The following is a 21,600-nucleotide window of genomic DNA, read 5'->3' as shown; positions in this document are numbered from 1 at the left end:
AGACACAATCTTAATTAACTAGCTGAAATTTTGTCCAAGTACAACTTAACATTTCTTTTTATGTTCTCCCAAATGAGTGAAAAATGTAAGGGACATTAGTATTTCCTTCATTCTCAGATTATTTCGTCCACTTTCAAATAGAACTCATTTATCCAGAATAAAATTAAATGCCAGTATATCCTAAAAAGCCTACTATAGCTTAGTACTTAATAATAACTTTGTTGTGTAAAAAAAAAATGTTGGACCCTGAGATTTTATCCTTAATTTAGGAGATGTTCGAAATGTTCAAAAGTGATGTACAAAGGAGACCATGTGACAAAAGTGGGCTGATCACTCACTGTATGGAGATAACCAAGTAGGTAGACAGGGAACATTTGGGGAATATTTGCTTCTAGCCTATGTATCTCTCCAATTTAGAGCCATTTTGAGATAAAGGAATTAAAATGATAACAATAAGAAAACTAAAGATGTTTTAGAACTCAGGTACTCTGAGGCACTTAAAGATTTTTTTTTTTTTTTAACCAAAAGATTTGTAATGTCTAAGCAAAATATAGTAAAAAAAAAAAAAAAAGACTTAATAAGAGTACAACTCACATTTATAGACTTACAAAATCCCATTAGATGACATTTCACTACTTCTAAAATGCCAAAACATCTCTAAAATTGGTATAAATCTTATAATTTATGTATGATGTAATTTAATAACCTGTTTTTTTTTCTTGTCTTGTTTTACCTAAAATAATGATGCATCTTAAATGATTTCGTAGATTTGAGGAATTTGGTTAAGTTCAAATAAATGGCTATGGCAATGGCAGAAATAAAAGAAAAAATAGATTGTTACTTTGTTAAAAATAAGAAGTAATAGCATTTAATATAAACATCAATGTCACCAAATATGTTCTTTGGACTTTTTGTTTATTTGAAGTTGAAATAATCACAAAATTATGTGTATTTGAAATAAATACAAAATTATTATAGAAACTTATCTATTTGGCACTTAAGCAATCTATGTAACAAAATCGACTGGAGCATAAAAAAAACTCAGAAGACAAGGGGAAATGGCTTTTTAAATAATTTAACCAATAGCAATAAGACTGTGTTGGTTTATATACTCTGTTCCCTTAGACTTCATTTACTTTTGCATTTGCAGATAATTCTAATGAATATGTTCATCCAGTTTCCAATTTATGATGAATCTATGGTAGATTTGATATAACAGATTTAAAAAGGGGCATATTGTCAACTGGCAACCTGAAAACAAGGGAGAAAGCAAGGTGCAGGGAGATGAGCCACAAAGATCAGTAGTATAGTCCTGCCCCTAGCACAGTGATTTTCAAACAGTGTGCTGCAAGAATTTTTAAAACATGCAATACCTGACTATTTAGTCAAGGGCACTAACCTCTTTGATTGTTAAAAAGAAATAATAACAGCCAATACAAGAATAGTCATTTGGTGTGAATGAATCAAAATTATACTCTTTTTTTTTTGGTCAAGTCAGCAAAAATATATATTTTGGTGAACCGCGGAATTTTATTAGTTAGTTTATATGTCCCATTTGATGCGAAAGGATGAGAATCGTTGCCTTAGGTATCACTGTTGGTATTCAGAACTCAAATTGCTTGCCATGTTAGGTTGAGCCCAAGTTCAACAAACAAAGACTAAGTTACTCTCTGTATATTCTATTCATGGGGATGAGATTGTGTGTAATCCACACAGAATTTTAGATGTCTTGGTGCTTAAAGAGTTTGCACATCAGAGTGTAATTCATCTTTGAATGACATCACTAAGCAGGATTTTCTGTTCCTCTTATTTGGTATTAATGTCTGTATTTCTATGTATGTGTCAACTTATTAATGCTTTCAATAAACAAATATTTTATTGAGCACTTACTCTGAATAGCACATGTTAAGCACTGGATATGTGGCAATAGACAAATGAGAAAAAATATGTTCTCTCAGAGGCTTATATTTTTAAGAGCAAGATAATCCAAATAAATAAAGGAAATGTACAGAATTTTAAATATTTGCAAGTGCTAAGTAGAACCGGAAAGCAGTGAAGGAAGAAGGGATTGACTGTGTTTGGAGGTTGCAATTTTAAATAGGTTTGTTAGGGAAGATCTCACCTGAGAAGATGATATGTAAGCAAAGGACTGAAGGAGGTGAGAATCTCATGGAAGATCATGCCCTGGTGGGCTCGATCCCCAGTAGGGAGTGTGCAGGAGTCAGCTGATCAGTGATTCTCTTTCATCATTGATGTTTCCATCTTTCTCTCTCTTTTCCTTTCTCTCTGAGATCAACAAAAATATACTTAAGAGAAAGAAGAAAGAAGTAAAGATATCAGATACCAAATGAAGGCACATGTGAAATGCAAATTATACTGGGTACTAGAGGCCTGGTGCATGGACCTTGCCTGTGCCTTCTCACAATCCAGGACTCCTTGGGGCAGGGGTCCTCAAACTTTTTAAAGTGGGGGCCAGATCACGGTCCCTCAGAGAGCTGGAGGGCCGGACTATATGAACTACTAATTCCTACTGTAACACCTCGGCTGCGCTCACTGCCCAAAAAACCTGGCGGGCCAGATCAGACTCCTCTGTGGGCCGCATGTGGCCCGCGGGCCATAGTTTGAAGACCCCTGCCTTGGGGGATATCAGACTGCCAATTTCGGCCCAATCCCCACAGGCCAGGCCAAGGTACCCCACCAGCGCATACATCCGTGCACCGGGCCTCTATGGTTAATCTCTTCCTACCCTCCCTTCTAACCTCCTTCCCTCTGAGATTCATCAGTCTGTTTCCATGTTTCCATGCCTGTGTGGTGAGTGTCTGCCCCTGGTGTACATTTATAGCTACCTGTCAAACCATCTAACTGTTGTTTAGGCTTTATATATATAGATTGTAGATGCTGTGAGGTTTTAGGTTTCTATTGAGATATAGGATTTTAGCAGTAGTGTAATATCTGATTTATATCTTCAACACATTAACCACAGAACTGAGGGCATATCTAAGAAAAGCAAGGTTGGATCTGAAGAGACCAATCAGGTAACTCTTGTGATAGTCAACATGATGATGGTCAATGGAAGTGGAGATGGTGAGAAATAATAATATTTTAGATATATTTTAAGGCCAGAGGTATTGCTGAGGAATTACATATGGGATATTAAATAAAGAAATGAGATTATTACTTTGTCAAAGTTTTGGACCCGAGGAACAAGAAGATTGGAGTTGTCATTCCAGAGATGGGAGGATTGAAGAAGACCAGGTTTGAGAAAGAAGAATGAGAATTCCATCTTGCCTATGTGAGGCATGAGATGCTCACTAGACATCTTCACAGAGATGTCAGTGAAGGACTTGGTCATTGATAAAAGGAAGAGCTGAGTGGTGCACAGTTAAGTGATTACCAGTAGCTATTACTTACTGAATTAGCACTTTGTGGAGGGCACTGCTTTAAGTATTTTACATATATGTAAATCTCACTTAATCCTCATAATAGACTTAAATTATCATGGCAGTTTTACAGAAGAGGAAAATGAGACCTAGGTTTAAATGAATTGCTCAAAGGTTATGTTTACCTTACTCCAGTTGTGTTTTTATCAAGTTTTATATTGCCAAGAAGGATATGGACAAGGGGCAATAAAAATGTCCAGGCAGAGGGAACAACATATGGAAAGTGGAGGGGCCAAAGGAAGCATGACATCTTCAGGAGACCTGAGAGTGCAGAGAAGTAGTCAAATAATTAGCTTCTAGAGAACTTATGCTTTTGTGGTACATTGCAGTTTAGACCTGTTTTCTCATAGGTCACGTATTAATCTCTGTAAGGAAGGAAAATGGTTTTTATTACCAGTATGCAATGAGTAGGGAAGTAGACTTACAGAATGGAGTTCATAAGTTTAGTGAATGATAAACTAAGGTTTGAACTTGGACTCTTTTATCAAAATGTAAACTAATTTTTAGGTTTCTGATTATTTTAAGTCTTACCATGTACCCATTTAGAAGGTGAGAAAATATACATGAGAATACATATATTTTGATATTAAAAATTGAAAAAAATTACAAAATGGAAATGAGTGATCAGGAAGATAAAAATAATAGCTGTCATTTTGGAGCACTTAGGATGTGCCAAACACTGTACTAGGATCTCTACATTCACTTACTAAGTGTGATCTCACAAAATTTGAAAAGGAGATTCTATTAGGATCTTAATTTTAGAACGAAGGCATTGAAGCTGAGAGAGAATGAAGCAACTTGCTATAGTTGTTTTATCATGTAGCCAGGAAGCAGCAGAATCAAGACATGAACCAAGACTCCTAACTGCCCAGGTAGAGTGGGTTGGTCAGCAGCCACTCTACCTGGGTAGTACTTCATTTTTGTTGTTGTTTTTTCAAGTCAGTGGTGAAATTAACAACTGCCAGGAGCTTCTCATGAGTGAGAAATTACTTTCTGAGTGTGGATTTGTGTTCATCCACCCTGAACGGCTTTTCACTCTAGTTTTCCACGGGCTTTTATCACAGCTTAAGACAGCAGATGGCTCTCTTGCGTTTTCTTTCTATTACCTCTATCTGTAAACAATTTTGGAAGGTAAAAGGGAAACGCAGGGATTAAGCTAAAAATAAATAGATAAATAAATAAATAAATACAAAGACCTTGATTATCTCATGCTGCCCCCACTCCAAGCTTCCTTAAAAACAGGAAACAACGTGAAATAAAATAGAAACGATTGCTCAAAGCTTATGAAATTCACAGTCTGAATAGAAGCCCTGAGACTGAGGAGTCCGCTGTTTTAGGCGCTGCACCAGGTGGTCAGAATGCATCAGGAAAGAAAGAGTATTTCTCGGTTATCAAAAAACTGAATGGCTTTGTGCTCCAAGGTTTGTGTTATTGATGTCAGTTAAACTGTGGCGATTAATTCCCTTTCCTTCTGGGGGGCGGGATGGGGGGAAGAAAGTAGTAGAAAGCGCTCTTTAGGGAGGACCATATCAGAGATTGAGGACAAAGCTCCTACCCTGGGCAGAACTTGCGCTGTGGCTGGGGCGGGATCCCTGTCCGTGGTGCTGAATCACAGCCTTGTATGTAGGTTGCTGGGACAATAAAGGAGCCCAAACACCCCCTCCCTCATACACTACCCCCCCCCCCCCCCAATATCCAAACCAAGGAATTGGAGGAAAGACTGCAATGTAAGAAAATGCCTGAAAATAAAATAATTAAAACAGCTATAATAGTACAAAGCTTAATCTCACTCTATTAAAATCAGTAGCCACATATAAAGACAAAAAGGAAAAAAAAAACTTGCAAAGTAGATTGGGATATGTTGACTGAGGGAGTTGTACTATATTTAACAGGCAAATATACTTAACATTTTGCTTCTTTGAAAAACTCACCAGTGGCTTTAGGTAAGTAAATGTTTTTGCTTTAATTGTAAAGTCATTTGAATATTCCAAGCCATAATATCCTAAATGTCCTAATGGCCTGTCTTCAATAATGGAAGGCAGGAGTAGCTACTCTTCATGTTCAATTGGACTCACTTTAGTGGGTGTTTAAAAAGATATACTTTAGTAGCCTTTTATTAGATGTAGTCCATCTGCAGATGGCCTTCCTTTTTAAGCAGGGGCATGACCACAAAACTTTAATGCATACTTAGTAAAAATGTAAGAACCAAGATATGTAAAACAGAAAATAAAGTGATAGAGATAGAGCAAAATAGCTACTACACCCCTTTTCCTCGTTTTTACTATCTTATGGTGATTAGGGATTATAAATTTCTGGCAAAATTACTCCTACATATTTCTTTATTTCTCTCTCCCCCTCCCTCCCTCCCTCCCTCCCTCCCTCCCTCTCTCCTCTCTCCTCTCTCCTCTCAGTTAATCCACACTTAGAATTTTTATCCCCATTGATTTTTAGAGAGTGTGGAAGGGAGGGAGGGGGGAGAGAGAGAAACATCGATGTGAAAGAGAACCATCCAAGAGTTGCCTTCCACATGCGCCCCAACCAGGACCAGAGGTGGAACCTGCAACCTAGGTATTGCCCTTGATGGGAAATCGATCCTGTGCCCCTTTTGGTGCATAGGCCGATCCTCTATCCACTAAGCCACACAAAACAGGGCCCTGTTCCTTTTAATATTGTAGTTATTTTGTAGATATAACAAGATAGGAAAAAAAAAACCCTAACAGAATATATTTTTTAATGTTAAATATGATATACACAATCCTGACTGCTTTGGACCCAATTCTACATGTACCCCCTTTACATTAAATTATCTTCCCCAAAGGAGACTTGTTAGCAACGATGGAGTGATGGAGTGATTAGAACAAATACCAGCTCAGCAGTAATTACTTGCGTGGGGAGAATGTGGGAAAGTTCTGTAGAGCAGAAGGTGCCTAGCCTCTCTGTCATCAACCCTTGGCTGAATTTCTCATTGGCCTGATTGCAAGTCCTTGTAGTACTTTACTGCTTATTCCTGAAACAGAGAGAAAGTGTGTGTTGGCTCAGAACTGCTCCCTGGGTTGCTTTTAGATGGTGCCTCTTCACTCCAGCTCTAAAGCAGTTACCAGAGAATTGATTGCTATCAGTCTCTGACGACCCAATGAGTCTTCTTTCCTTCTTTCCTCCATTCTTCACTCTGGACTGTGGGAAGTCTAGCTTGGCATTTCTTTCCTCTGTCTCCCTGTAACGATAAGCAAAAGCAGCTAAGAGGGGAGAGGAAAAGGTAAGAAGCTACACTAGCGAAAGCTACATTCAGTCTGTCACTCAGAGTGTATCCTAGAAACCATGGACCTGTCTCATCCAAGTGTGAAGTGTTTTCTTTTCCTTCTCCCCTCCACCCCACTCCAAACCTCCTTTCCTAGGGTGCCTTGAGGGCCTTCACATTTTCAGATATCCAAGACAGAACACCTCCAGGGACACCAACAGGGACCCGAGGAGGGGAGGCAGCACTGTTGTACATGAATTTCAGACAAGGTCCACATGGCTTTGCCCTCGGACAGAGTTTCTTTGCCCAGGGACACAAAGTCGGGAGGGAGCTCAGTTTGGACTGTCCTTCAGTCTGGCGGCTTTGTGTTGTCATTGGAATACTGTGACATGCTCCCTCACCCTTAATATTTCCGCTGGCTGTGACTTCTTCAGTTTTCCTTAGACTTTTTAATCCTATCCAGTTGCTGTTTTGTAGCAACCACAGGGGGCTGTGTCTCTCCCTCTAGGTGCGGGAGAGCAGATCTTGAAAGGGATCTTCGTCACTTTTGCCCCATCTTCTCACCTTCCCCTCCTCCCTCCTTTTTGCTCCCGCTGTTGCCTTTTCAAAAAATAACAAGCCTACCCTTCCGGGCAGCAGAAGGCAGAGTGCAGCAAGTTTGGGTGGACTAGGTAAAGACTGGAGGCGCCTCCCTCCTCAAGACACACTCTCCTCCCTCCCAGCCTCTCTGCTTCCTCCTCCTCCTCCTTCCCTGGGTGGGGTGGCTGTGGTGCCGGAGGAGGGATCATCAGGGAGGGCAGAAACCATCTCACCCTTCCACGAAGCTCAGAGTTTTCTGTGAACCAGGAGACCCAGAAGCCCCAGCTAGGCCACAGACGCCTGGGAAAACCTATGAGTTTGATCTAAGAAAAAGCGCGGCGACAATTCCTTCAGTTCCATCGGCTTTGGCTCAGACTCTCAGCATCACACCTCTTGCAGTCAATCCATTTCAGCTGTCTTTGTTGCTAATACTATTTTTTGTAAACATAGTATTACATATGCATACTTTATTATTATTATTGTTGTTATTCCTGAAAGGAGGAGGGGGACGTGAGGTGGGGGTAGCGGATGGCCACGACGCGCTTTGATTAGCGATCCTCCAGGAGAAGATTGCTTTCTCCAGATGCTGATTTCCAAAGCACTTGACAATCATCGGCAGAACCCGGGAGCGGGCGGCGGCGGCGGCTGCGCCGGCGGCGGCGGCGGCACCGGACGCGGGGCAGCTCCATCCAGAAGCTGAGTCCTCCTGGAGTAGCACACCGACCGATCGGAGGACTCGCCGGGTCCCGGCGGCCGGGACCCGCCTCCCTCCAGTGCCTGGAAGAAGGCGGCGAGTGCCACCGCCCGCCGAGGAGGTGGGCAGGGCAACCAGGCGGCTCGAGTGGCGGTGGCGGTCCCCGCGAGGGCTCCTCCGGCGGCGGCGTGTGCTGACCGCTGCGGTCGCAGCCCAAAGCCCACCCCCGGCTCCAGCGCAGCCCGAAGCCTGCGGACCCCACGGACCCCGGGCTCCTCGGGTTCGCCCCGGCGCCGCCGCGCCCAGGGCGCATCTGCGCACCTGGCCCCGCGACCCTTGGAGAGGACCATGGGTCCCAGGCGGGACTGAGAGCCCCTACCCGTCTCCAGTTCCCTCCGGCTCTCCCCATCGGCTTCCCCGAGGGTGAGCCGGGGTCCGCGCCGCCTCCCCTCTCCTCCCCTCTGCCCTCCGCCTCCTCCGGACCCGGTCCCCAGCCACCATGGCTGCGGCCATCGCCAGCGGCTTGATCCGCCAGAGGCGGCAGGCTCGGGAGCAGCACTGGGACCGGCCTTCCGCCAGCAGGAGGCGGAGCAGCCCCAGCAAGAACCGCGGGCTCTGCAATGGCAACCTGGTGGATATTTTCTCCAAAGTGCGCATCTTCGGGCTCAAGAAGCGCAGGTTGCGGCGCCAAGGTCTGTGCTGTGTGGGTCACTTGTTTGGGTGGTGCGCCCTCGGATCTCCCCCTTCACCCCCCCACCTGCATGGACCTCTCTCTGGGGCTTCCCCTTCTCTCTCCCCATTAGCCTCCCGGTCTTCCCCACCTCCTCCCCGAGTCTCCCTCAGCCGCGCTCTGAGCGCCTTCTGACCAGGGAGCTGGGAACCTGCTCCCAGGCAACCTGTAGCCCCGCCGCCCGGAACCCGCAAGTTGGCCCGCTCTGCCTGCTGCCTCTGGAGTCTCCTTCCAGCTGGGTTCCAGAGCCCAGCATTGTCCTCGGAGGGGCTGGGTTTTCCCCACCGGGATACAGTCTGACTTCAGAGCACTGAGCAAAGGTCTCTGCCACCCGTGGGGTTGCGCTGGCTGCTTTCATTAGGATTGGGGGGTGTGAGGAATGTGTGTGTGTGTGTGTGTGTGTGTGTGTGTGTGTGTGTGTGTGTGTGACCTCAGTGGGTTCCCCAGGTTGTCTGGAAACCTCCTTGGCTTCTAGACCTGCATGCAATGGGGTGATCCCCATGGTGCCCTCCGCAGGGGCTGGTGTGAGTGAGAGAAGTGTGTGAAGGTGTACATGTGTGTGTGAACTAAAGGCTCATTCAGTTGGGATTTGGGGAAAGCTGCCTCACCTGCGGCACTGAGCACTCCCAAGCCCCTGAGTCAATTTTCAGAGAGGGGCGCAGGACTAAGGAAGAAGGAGTCTTCAATAGAGGATTGGCCAAGTACACATCCTCCCTCCTATGTATAGGTTTTAATTCAAGGACTTGCCAATTACGTGAGGCAAGCCAAGCAGTTACTACACTTCAGAAGACAAGGGTCGCTGCCCATACTATGGCTTAGAAATGTAGAACTAGCTAGTGCCCAGCATGACCTTCTTTCGCTACCTTTGAAATGTCAGGGTCTGAGAAAGCAACTCACCGAGGAGCCGGAGCCCAGCGGCTTTTGTTCATCTCCAGTTGCTAGGGGCGGCTGCTTTGAGAGCCTGTGGGGTGTTCTGTGGGAAAAAAATGGGGATTGCTTGCTTTTCATAACTGTGTGGGCTTGTCAGGAAACACCAAAGGATATATTTACGTTAATAGGAGTATATGTTTGCCTGGCACATTGTATTCTCCGTTCCCAGCTGTATTTGTTTTAAATGTCCTGTTGTTCCAAAGATGGGAGAAGAGAGGCAAATGTTATCAATATGGATCTATGTGAGGGTGCCACACAGATACAGATTTATGACCAAAAGTTTTAATGCTCTTTTCTTTTTTTTTTTTTTTAAAGGCTAAGCTAAGTATTTTTCAAGGACAGTACCTATTGTCACAATAAGACATTGGAGGTTACTTGCTCTTAGAATGAAGCTTAAAAAAATTTGAGAAATATAACAGTGGCCGAGTTAAGGGAGATAAAATTATACGAATGTAATAATTATACAAAAGTAAATCTTTTAAGAAGAAAATTTAAAAATTAATAAATATATTACTTTTAGATCAGGTTTTTGGGGACAATATTTTTAGAACAGTGTAGAAGCTATTAAAAATAGATTTTAATTTTTCACCTTAGCTTAGAGCTTTATCCAACAAAACTTTGTATTGGAAGACCCACTTGACTAAAATATTTTTGATTCATGGAGGGTCTCATTATCGTAGCTTAAAGTGTTTGCTTCTCCCCTTATTTCATCAGATTATCTTTTAGAACACGGTTCTCAGCAGGGAGAGCTACAAATTTGCCATCTACTTGAAGCAAACAAACATATTCCCTTCTAGATAAGGCTATTTTAATATAAACAATGATTAAAACATATTGTGTGTTTCTTTAAATACACAACCAGTAGATTATTTTATAAGTACATACAGTAAATGTTTTGTGTCCTATTGAGTGATGGATGGTTTGTTTTACACTTTAAAGTTTTAAAATGGGATTATACTTTTTTTCAGATATAGTAAGACAGCTGAGCTCTCCAGTAGTCTGTTTCACCATTTCAATTGCACCCTTGGTATTCATGAGTTAAAAGTGATATACATGCCTCAATGATCTATAAGAAAAATATACTTGAGGTCACTTTTACTATCTTATTTTTTTATGGAAGAATGGAAAATAAGATAGGTGGAAGGACATTTCATCAGAACCTCTTTTTTATCCTCTTTATATTTCTTATATATAAATAAATATATCAGTTAGTGAAGAAAAATATAGTTATATCACTTGGGTATTGGAAATAAATTATTTTTTATTTTTAATTTAAGCAAGAGAAATATTTGAAGTTTATAGTATGTAAGTTACATATTAATATACTTATATGAATTTATATTATATATAATTATTTCAATGTTTTATTAAATACACTTGAAAATATTTTTATTCACATTTATCTTTTCCTCCAATACTCATTCTTTGCATAGGTATCACCCAAGAAATTTTTAAAAATCTATTTTGTAAATTTAAAGATACAATTTTTAGGTGTGACAACACTGTATCTTCATGTTTGAAAATTATTAATTTGACAAATAGTTATTGAATCTTTATGATATGTCAGGTCTGTTTCAGGTATTATAGGTAGAGCAGTGAATAGAACAGATGGAGTTCCTTCCATCATGGAGCTTACAAATCTGGGGTAATGAAGGAGTCACAAAACTCAAAGTCCTGTAAAGCATAAAGAGGGCTGAGGTAGAGATCCATGAGTTCAGATGGGCCACATTGAGAGTACCAGGTTGAGGGCTAACCTCTGAGATGGATATAAAGATTTCAAGAGTAATGTGTGTGTATGTGTGAAGACCATGATGTGGCAAAAATCTTAGCCTGTTAGGAGAAGCAAAGGAGGTGTGGAAACTAAGTACACTTTCATCTTATATCATAGTCCGTTTTGGCTGAATTTTACATTTTGACTGAAGTTTACATTTTGACATGCAAATACAAATACATTTTACATTTTGACAAATGGAATAAAAGAGTAAAGTAAGTTCATATTTTGTCAGTATGGGAAGGGTAATATACATTTCTTATGTGTAGAGTTTTTTTCTTATTTTTAATGCTTCTTTAAGTAGCAATTAAATCAATGTGAACAGTATGACATATTCACTTATACCCTTTTGGGTAGAGCCCTATCCCCCACTCTGATCACCTTCTGCCCCTATAGAAGAGTGGTTTTTGTTCCAGTTTTACCATTTTGTATTTATAAAGGGCAGGAGTTTCCAAGGTGACATTTTGTGGTTGTGTGGGCACCATGACTCCATCCCACTTTTGCATATTCATCTCTCTCTATCTTTCCCCTGACTACTTGGTCCAAGCACAATTCAGATTCCCCTAATTAGCCACATGATTGCAGATCCCTGTGCTTTTGTTTGTGCTTTATTTTGTGCATAGACTCTCCTGCCTTCCATCTTCACCTGTTGAAATTATCCACATTTCTTAAAGCTTGGACAAAAGGCCATCTCCTCTGAGAACTATTTTCTCATTGAAGATAAGTAAAAATAATACTCCTGTGGCATTTTATACCTCACTAATGCTGTTTAACCCAGCATATATTTTCAATAGGTTGTAGTTAAGAACAAGTCTATGTTACCTGCATTTTATAGACTCTCAAATATTGATAGCATGTCTGCCATGCTCTAGATTCTAGACACTCACCATTAATCCTGAATTGAAGTGATTAAGAAAGGTCAACAGGTGAAAAGCTAAAAAACAAGTCCTTGAACCACAGTGGGCCATTTTAGAAATATACTTCTAAAACTTTTATATCTTTTTACTTTCTCTAAATATAAACCTATGCAATTTATCCCATTTTTAAAGAATTAGGAAGTGATTATAGAGTTGGAAGTTATTCTAAAAATGCAAGAATAAGACCAACCTCATTTTAAGAGTTAATTAATAATAATATATATTTAGCTATATGCTAAATTAGCTAAAGAAAGAAGGCACAAGGCAACAAGCAATAGTTTTATTATTTGAATTCTAACAAGAAATGAAACTAAAATAGAAACTGCATTCAATGATGGCTAATGAACGTGTTATCCTAAAGTGTTACATTTTTATTGTGAGTTTTTAAACTGAGCAAGAACCTCCATTACCTATAAAATAATAACCTTTCAGAATCTTCAGTATGGCTAATGCAGTTGCTTTTTGCAATCTGCTTGTTTGGGCTACTGTATAGGAACCGTGGTATCATGTGTCATTTGTTTTCAAGTTATTTTGTACTATGAAAAGCACAAATGCATCACACCAATAAAAACAAAACTGCTTTGCTCCAGTGTGCTAATGAAACTCATCAGCTATCCTTAGAAAAAAAAAATGGTCTTCCTTCCTATAAAGTACTGGAGAAGGAAGGCAGTACTTGCCCACCTCTCAGAGAATAATCAACAGCAGAGAGTCTTCAAAAAGCCATCTTTCTTTGTGCCACTCCTGCCGAGCTATTACCATGTGAAAATACAAAGGCCAAATGGATTTTTTGTCTGGTTAGGTAAAAATAAAACAAGATGATATTTTTCCCCAAAGGATCACGCTTCTTTTCTTTGGGAAGTGTATTGTTTAGCTTTTTAAGCAAGGCCAATTTGTGGGCATCTTCTATATTCTTTGATAATACCTGTTGCTAACCTTTTGATAAACAGAGTTGTATTGTTTGTTAGTAGTATTAAGGGTAAGACAAAATTATAGTTTTTCTAAATTGAAATGTCCATTTTTTAGAAACAAGGATATTTTGTTAAATGCAGGGTTTCTAAGTGAGGGACTTTATGAGAATACTGGTAAATAAAATAATGTTAAAAGATTTTTAGAGATGCTGTCCTTGCTTGCTTATGTATATTTTTTGAGGGTTACTTTTCATGATTTCAGCATTCCACATCTTCTACAGGCATCTGAAATGGTTAATGCCACAGAGGTGCAATAACTTTAGAAGTGGTGTGATAAGTAAAATGAATCTTTAAGATAGCTAGTAGGTTAAGTACATTGTTAAGTTAAGTAAGATGGCTTACTTGGGATTGTGTCAGATCCAGAGACTGAATGGAGTTTACATATATTGAGAAAATAGTATTGCTAGCTAGCTGGTGAAGATATCCTTTGACATCTCTTAATATAAGATTTTAGAAGAACAAACTCCTCCAAAGCCACTCTCCTGATTGCCAGTATTAGTCACAGGTTTCACTTTCTATTTCAAACTGGAGGATCAATGCACAAAATCTGTGCAAGGGGCTAGGCTCTTGTAGCCCTGGCTGCCTCATGGGCCCACGGCCTCATGCCCTGGTCATTCCAGAAGGTTGTTCCAGAAGGTCATTCCGCTGTCCTGTCTAATTAGCATATTAGCTCTTTATTATATAGGATGAGTAGAATTATTAGTATAGTTCTGTGTTTGGCCCCTAAATTCTGTTTTTCTGTTAATAATTTTAAAATTAATTTTAAATTATTATTAAAAAATTATTTAATTTTAAATAATGCTACCATAAGCTGAAACCGGTTTGGCTCAGTGGTAGAGCATTGGTCTGCGGACTGAAGGGTCCCGGGTTCGATTCCGGTGAGGGGCATGTACGTTGGTTGCGGGCACATCCGCAGTAGGGGGTGTGCAAGAGGCAGCTGATCGATGTTTCTCTCTCATTGACATTTCTAGCTCTCTGTCTCTCTCCCTTCCTCTCTGTAAAAATCAATAAAATATATTTTAAATAAATAAATAAATAAATAAATAATGCTACCATAAGATTTTTTCCCCCAAATACACATGAATCTCCCTCCCTTCAATGTAAAATGATGTATTCTAAGTTTTATTTACTTAACTTAAAAATATTGGCAGAAACTTATAGGAAAATGTAGATGAAATATTTTTTAATCTTATTTCTTCATTTAGTTATGGAAATCTAGGTTTCTTTCTAAGTATGCTTTATATTAATTTCTCCCAAAATAGTGAGGAACTTTAGCCAAAAATGACTGTGTGTTTTGATAATACCAACTCTAGCTAATAAAGAAGGAATATGCTAATTGATCCTCACACCATTGCAAAGATGGCGGCACCCACAGTCAATAAGGAGAGAATACACTAATTGACTGCCCTGCCCTCAAAGATAGTGGCACCCACAACCACAAGATGATGGCACCCAGTTCCCTCAGCCCTGCTGGTGTGGCAGGCGCACAGCAAGGCTGGGCCTGCCCCCAGGCGAGTCTGGTCACTCTGCATGACTACCTCCAGAGTCCCCCAGTCCCTTAGCCTTCCAGCCACCCAGGGCCAGCCCGAGGCACAGGCAAGATGGTGGCTGCCCAGCTTACACCTGAGATGCAGGCAAGCCTCAGATGGCAGCTGCCTAGCTGCCCAGAGCTGCCGAGGCTCAGGTAACAAGGGCCGACTGATGAGGCATTACCTTCCCCTGATTGCCGGACCACCTCCTGCCCCTGAGGGCTCCAGGGCTGTGAGAGGGGGCAGGCCGAGCTGAGGACCCCCTCCAGTGCATGAATTATTATGCACTGGGCCTCTAGCTGTATGGTTTTGTTTTGTTTTTTTCATATTATTGTTTTAGCACTTAATTAAAAAACCAAAAACATAACCCAAACAAAAACATAATGGTATAGTCAAACACATAAGAGACTATTTTAGGGGGATTGATGCAATTTAGTCAGTCACACTTGTTGGCATAACTAGAAAACAGCTGATTTAGAAATTTTTTATAATGATTTCAATTTTCATTTTAAGACACTCAGATTACATAAATATGTCACAATCTACTGATTACTGGGAGTGAGAGGCTAGTAGTAGGGAGTGTTAGTAGAAATCCAGACACTTAACAAAAATATCTTATGCTAAAGACTACTTTGTCATTCAGGGAAAAGACTTTTCATAAAGCTATATTGTCTGAAATATGTGTGTGTGTGTAATATGTGTTTGACCCTATGCTTTTATAGTTCTAGATATCAAGTTTAATAGGGATTCATATAGTATGAAGATGGAGGACAGCCACTTAAAAGTCATTGTCTCACCAGTGCTTGGTATATAATTAACATTCCACAAGCATTTTTTGAGTTAAAAGGAAAAATCCTGTATTTCAAAGGATTTCCATATAGAAACTGCAGAAGTGATAAAGAGTGAGAGCTGAGATTAGTGGGCACATTCCAATGGCTAAAATTGACTCAGTACTTATTATATGCTTAACCACTAGTCTATATGACACTTACTGTGTATCAGCCTTTGTTCCATTGAATATTCTTTTATCCTCACAACAAACTTATGCAGTAGATACACTACACTACCATCCATGGATACATTAAATTAATCTATGATTCACTAATATTCTCCATCCATCCATTTTATAAATAAGGAATCTGAATACTGCCCCCCCCTCCATTGAATAAATTGTCCAATTGCCTCAGCGAGTGAGGCTGGGATTAAAACTCAGGTTGCCAGGCTGACTCCAGAGTACCAGCTCTTAACAAAAGCCACTTCTCAATTGCCATATTGTTTTTTATCATCTCAATTAGTTGAGATTCATCACTATTTCATAGCAAAGGAAACTGAGGCTCAAAAAGTTTGTTTTTTCAGAAGACTTAAACCTAGCCAGTGACAAAATCAGAGTTAAAAAAACAAACAAAACAAAAATAAAACAACAATCTATCTATCCTTAAATCTTGTTTCCCCCACTACTTTACACTCTCAATTTCCTCATGACACAGTAAACTCATAATTAATGGAATATCTGTTACCACAAGGCAAGTAAATGTTCAACATATGCTGTAGTGTATTATTATGTTTTTGTTTTAAATTGAGAGTGTAAGAAGGTCTGTCTCAAAAGTAGAGACGTTTTTGTGGACTTTGGGAGTAGAGACAAAAAAGTGCTGAATTTTACCAAGCCTTTTCTGTCCTAGGACTGTAACTTTTCCCCCAAAAGTGTTTGGATGTGAGATATGTTGTTATTATCTCCATAATGAATTGCAGCATTGACCCAAAAATCTGAAAAGGATTAATTTAGAGTGCTTTCATTAGCTTATAATGAATTTCATGTTGTCTTTCTTTAATTTTTCATAACTGTGTATTCCAGACATTTCTCATTTCTAATAAGATACCTTATTGGTTACATTCATTATTGACCATATTGTACAAGTAAACCATCTAGGTGTTACATTAATCACAAAAGTTACAGACTGTTATAAAACTAGATACTAGAGTCTATGTTATTATGCTGCTTTTGATTTAATGCATGGTTCAGAGTCCTTTTCTAGTAAGTTCTGGATACTACTGATATCAGAAAACATAATGAAGTCAAATCTAAGTTGTTTGTAAACTGTATTATACACTTTTTAGAAATTGCACACAGATTAATATTTTACTATTGAACAGCCTTACAAATCTAGTCATACATTATTTGATTTACCTGGCTTTTATTTTCTTGTTACCTTACATAGTAAAACGACTTGTTAATTCAACTGCCAAACTACTTGGTGCCTTCACCTACACAGTTGATTTTGGCTAAAGAGAAAACACATATGTATGAATTGAATCTACTTTAAATCTATAAAAAAATAAAATCAAGTGGACCCTGGGTATACTTTTATTTTTATTTGAGTCACCAGAAAAATTCACTTGTGGTTCAAGTAAAATGTTCAGAATCACAACAGGCCAGAAGGATTTGATCCCAAGCACAAGCCCACAAGGGAGAGGACCAAACAAACCAAGGAGAGATAACCATCTGTATAAAAAGATGTTTGGACAGAGACAAATCCCACATGGTCATTTCTGTTTCTTTTCAAATTCAGGTTTGTGAGGCGGTATTTTTTCCCAGCTTTAAAAAAAAAAAAAAAGGCCCAAAAGTGCATAAGTAAAAGGAAAAAATGCAGAAATTAAGCAATACAGTAGTTTTCCCTGGGGGCACATGAGGAAGAAAACAGGAAGCAGTGTTGAGAGAATTCATTTTCCTCACCATTAGGCTTCTTGTATTTTATTATTGGTCCACTAACGTCATTTTCACATTCTAGCTTTGATATACGTTCTTTCCTGGGATATTGACTAAAATACTTCTATGAATGATAAGAGAAGACCAGGACCCTCAGGTTCTGTGCTCTTCTAAGGATGGATGGTTCTGGAAAGGAACAGGGACTCACAGCAGCCCTTGGGTCCCTCAGCACCAGTGTGGTAGTCCCTCCTCTCTGTGGGTTGTATAAAAAAGGTCCCCTATTTTTAGGATGGGAAAAGCAGAGGGCCAAACAGCAAGATTCCAGTGGCTGGCTTGTCTTGTTTTAGAAGGAAAAATAAGCTTAGTGAAAAGGCTATTTATTGCTCCCACAGGACCTTGTCCCACTTCTCACCATCCTCCTAACTGCACGTCCTCCAGCAGAATGTGTCTCTGACTTTTGGTCCCAGAATCCATGTTGTGCTTTGAGATCAAGAGGAAACCCTCCATCCACCCTCACCTGACTGGGGCCAAGCCTCGGCCTCCCCCAGAAAGGTTCACACCTGTTCCTCCACAGTCTTTCCTGAGTTCTCTGATTTGGGGTAAAGATTCCCAACTTAACTCTCAAGAAGAGAGGACTCGATTATGCCTGCAGCCACCACTTTAGTAGATGCTATTTTTTTACCTTTTTTTCTCTTCAAAACTCATACCCCACCCCCCCATCTCCATGATCAAATATGGCCTTTCTTCCATTTCTCCGAGAAAATAGAAATAATCAAAACTAAATTTTCACATATGCTGCAGGTCCTTTTACAAACCTACCTGCAGATTTTTTCTTTTTTTTCTACTTTTTTTGAGCTTGGGATGAACTCTTAGAATACCTATTTAAGATGAAGACCTCCTCATATTAAACATTTTCTCCTACTCAAGGACATCAGTTCAATAATTTTTCTATTCTGCATTATATATCTTTTATATCCCACTGTCTTATTATAATAAAATACAAATATGCTGTAATATATCCCATTTTGAAAAAAATAATCTCCTCTTGGTCATCCACTCCTCTCTAGCTATTAACCACCTGTCTTTTATTGGCAAAACTTCTTGAAAGAGGAATCTCCAATTTCCCATCTCTTGCCCTCCCTTGAACCTTTCAACAATAAGCTGGTCTTGTTGAGATCACCAATGGCCTGCAAGTGGTCAAATCCAAAAGTTTAGTCTCAGCTCTTATCCTACTTGTATAGGGTTTAGAATTCAACTTTTCACAATTCATTTGCAATTTGTATAATAATGTGCATGAGGTTTCCTTCAAATTACTTTTAACATATTGTTTACCCCACTAAACAGGTGATCACCCTTTCATATTTATGAGATATCTGGGTTTCTGAGTATGTTAATGTTAATTATTGCCATCACGTGACATGCACATCATCCTATGCATGGAGGGATTGCTGGTTTGCCCTATTAGGGGATGTACAGGAAACAGGAATTAGAAAGCATCCAATGGATGTTTTTCTTTCTCTCTTCTTAAAAAGAAGGCAAAACTTAGTGTTTTCTTACTTGTGGAGAATTTTATTTTTATTGTACATATTTGTATTGGGGTTGGGTGACATTTCCACAAAATAAAATATTTGGTTTATTTGATAAATCAAAAATATCACTCAAATTCAAGCATTATATAGAAAGAAACAGTCATAAATGTAAGAAGGGCCATTTAACATAGTTTATTTTCTGTATGTGGAAAATTTTCATTGATATGTTCGGTTTTAAGTAAGCCGTTCTCTTATGTATGAACCTATTATATATAGGTACCTAATAATGAACTTTGGTAAAAAAGTTAACTTTTTCACATTTGCGGTTTTGATGTTTTTAAGTCTCACGCCAGAATGACAAAGAGCTTTTGAAGAATGAGAAATGCCGAAATGCTAGCAATTGGAGTTTAAGAATACATTTTTAGAGAAAGTTCTGTTATCTTTTCTGGTTAGATTCTCCAGGGTGATATGTAACTACAAGATACAGTGGTTAATCCATGAATATGGTCTTTTTTTCTCGGGAAACTCTTGAATTTTTGATGGGCAATTATTTGTTTTCTTCAGAATCCAATAATTTTCTTCCTTATGAAAAAGTCTTCAGAACAGTCAGAATCTTATTGCTTAATGTCTTTTTTTTTCTTCTTCTGCAACATGCTCGTTTTATCTCTTTAATTTCTGTAAATAATTTCTGCCTAGCCTTAGCTACAGTATGCCCTTTAAATATTTGTTCATGGCTTCTTATCCTCCTTACCTTTTGGCCAACTTACAATTGTTTAACTCTATCAATCTTTCTGTATAAGTAAATGCCATCAGTGCCTTAATCATTTCTGTGGCTTAGATTGTTCAATAATTACCTCATCCTTATTCCATCAACTGAGATGACTGCTGTTTTCATGAGAAGAATTTTATGTCAAGGCCAACTTTAGTGTAGAAGACTGAATGCACCTGCTCTATCCCTCCTCTCTGGGGGCCGGGTCAGACTTGAATGGAGGAATGAGGAAATTGGACAATTTTATGCAGCATAGAAGGCTTGAATTCATGCCTGACAAATAAAAGAAAAATGTAGGGAAAGTAAGGAAACATCTACACTGCATCTTCTGGGATTGGAAGCACTGTATGCCACATCTCTTCTCCCAGTCACAGGAAATCGTTGGTATTATTTTCATTTTTATAGGAGAGAAGAGATGAAGTAATTTTTCCAGTGACTTATACTTGGTAGAAGTGATCTTTGATTGCAGGCCTGCCTGATACAGGGTGTGCATCTTTAAAATTAACTCAGTGGACTCTATACACTGAGTGGCCAGATTATTATGATCTCTGAATGAATCTGGCCACTCAGATTATATATATATTAGAGGCTCTGTGCTTGAATTTGTGCATGGGTGGGGTCCGGCCAGCCTGGTCAGGGAGAGGGGACATGGAGGTTTGGCCAGCGTGCCTGCTGGTCAAACTCCTGGTTTAGTAGAATATTTGCATATTAGCCTTTTATTATATAGGATTATACTGACTGGCCAGATTATTATGTGTTTAGAGATCATAATAATCTGTCCACTCAATGTATAATAACAATATTCAACATCATATTCAGTTTATCTCTGGGGTGGACTAGAATATCAATCACAAAGTTCACTTGTGTTCATGCTTATAGCCTCTATGTGACAGAACAAGGCTGCTTCAGCAACCACAGTGACCAGCTATGCTGCACATTTGAATCATCTCACATAGAAGTAATGTCATCAGCTATGCACCCACTTTTCGATTTCTGTCCAATGCTTTGAACACCAGGTCATTGAGCTGCATGGGATAGCAGAACCCAGTCACGATCATTCCATCATCTCTCAGACTTTCTTCTTGGAGCAAATCATCACAGAGCATGTGGCGATGTTGAAGTTTTCCTGTAAGACTTGGAGCATTTTATGTTTGTAGAATTTTCATATTTTTCACCTCAAAACCTTTGCATTTTGGAAAATTGTAAAAGTAATAAAAGTTGCTGAGGTTTTAAGAACAGGCATCAATAAGCAAACATTTCCTCTTTTCATGGCACTGCTGCGATTTTTATCATTAGACATGTCCCTGGTATCCAAATGCTCCCATGACTTTTATCATTTTCACTTTCTTGATGGTTTATTGTTGTAGAGTCAAGTAAAACTGAGAATCACAGTACAGCATTAAGCACTTTTTGCAATTTCTACACCAACAAATCAGCTGAAAGGTAAAATTTTCATATCTGCGTGGGCTTTTCTTTTGTCCCAGGATAATAGTAGTAAGAGATTAATTCAGCACAATCTCCCTAGCTGCATCTATTTATAACATAAATATTCTTATTGGTTCACTTTTGTTAAAAAAAAATAAAAAAGGAAACAACAGCACTTTGCAAAATCTCTTTTGTGTTGTTGTTACAATCACAGCTTTTTCACATGAACTGAAATGCTGTCAGAGTTGGCTGGCTTATCCTACTGTTCCTTTTCTTCTACTTTCCCTTACAAATGTCCATGGTCTTCTGAGGTTGTCCTATTGATTTTTTTTGGTAAAATATGAATGAAAGGTAATACCCAAATCTCACCTGCACTG

General features: G+C 39.4%; 1 protein-coding gene across 4 annotated transcripts in view; it reads left to right on the top strand.

Moving 5' to 3' along the window:
* The window catches only part of FGF14 (fibroblast growth factor 14), a 548,196-nt gene that overhangs the window by 375,330 nt on the left and 151,266 nt on the right, over positions 1–21,600 (top strand). The window contains exon 1 of one of the 4 annotated variants that reach the window (XM_036455996.2): positions 8,390–8,643. The exons of the other annotated variants lie outside the window; for them this stretch is intronic. Within the exon in view, the coding sequence (XP_036311889.1) occupies positions 8,451–8,643 (193 nt within the window). The 5' untranslated portion in view covers positions 8,390–8,450. Of the gene's footprint in view, positions 1–8,389; positions 8,644–21,600 lie in introns of those variants that run through there. 4 annotated transcript variants of the gene reach the window in all.

Source organism: Pipistrellus kuhlii, unplaced genomic scaffold (genome assembly GCF_014108245.1).
Source record: "Pipistrellus kuhlii isolate mPipKuh1 unplaced genomic scaffold, mPipKuh1.p scaffold_m20_p_3, whole genome shotgun sequence".
In the NCBI taxonomy this organism is placed as follows: Eukaryota; Metazoa; Chordata; class Mammalia; order Chiroptera; family Vespertilionidae; genus Pipistrellus; species Pipistrellus kuhlii.
Note: the sequence above shows the minus strand (reverse complement) of the source record. Positions and strands in the feature narration are given on the sequence as shown.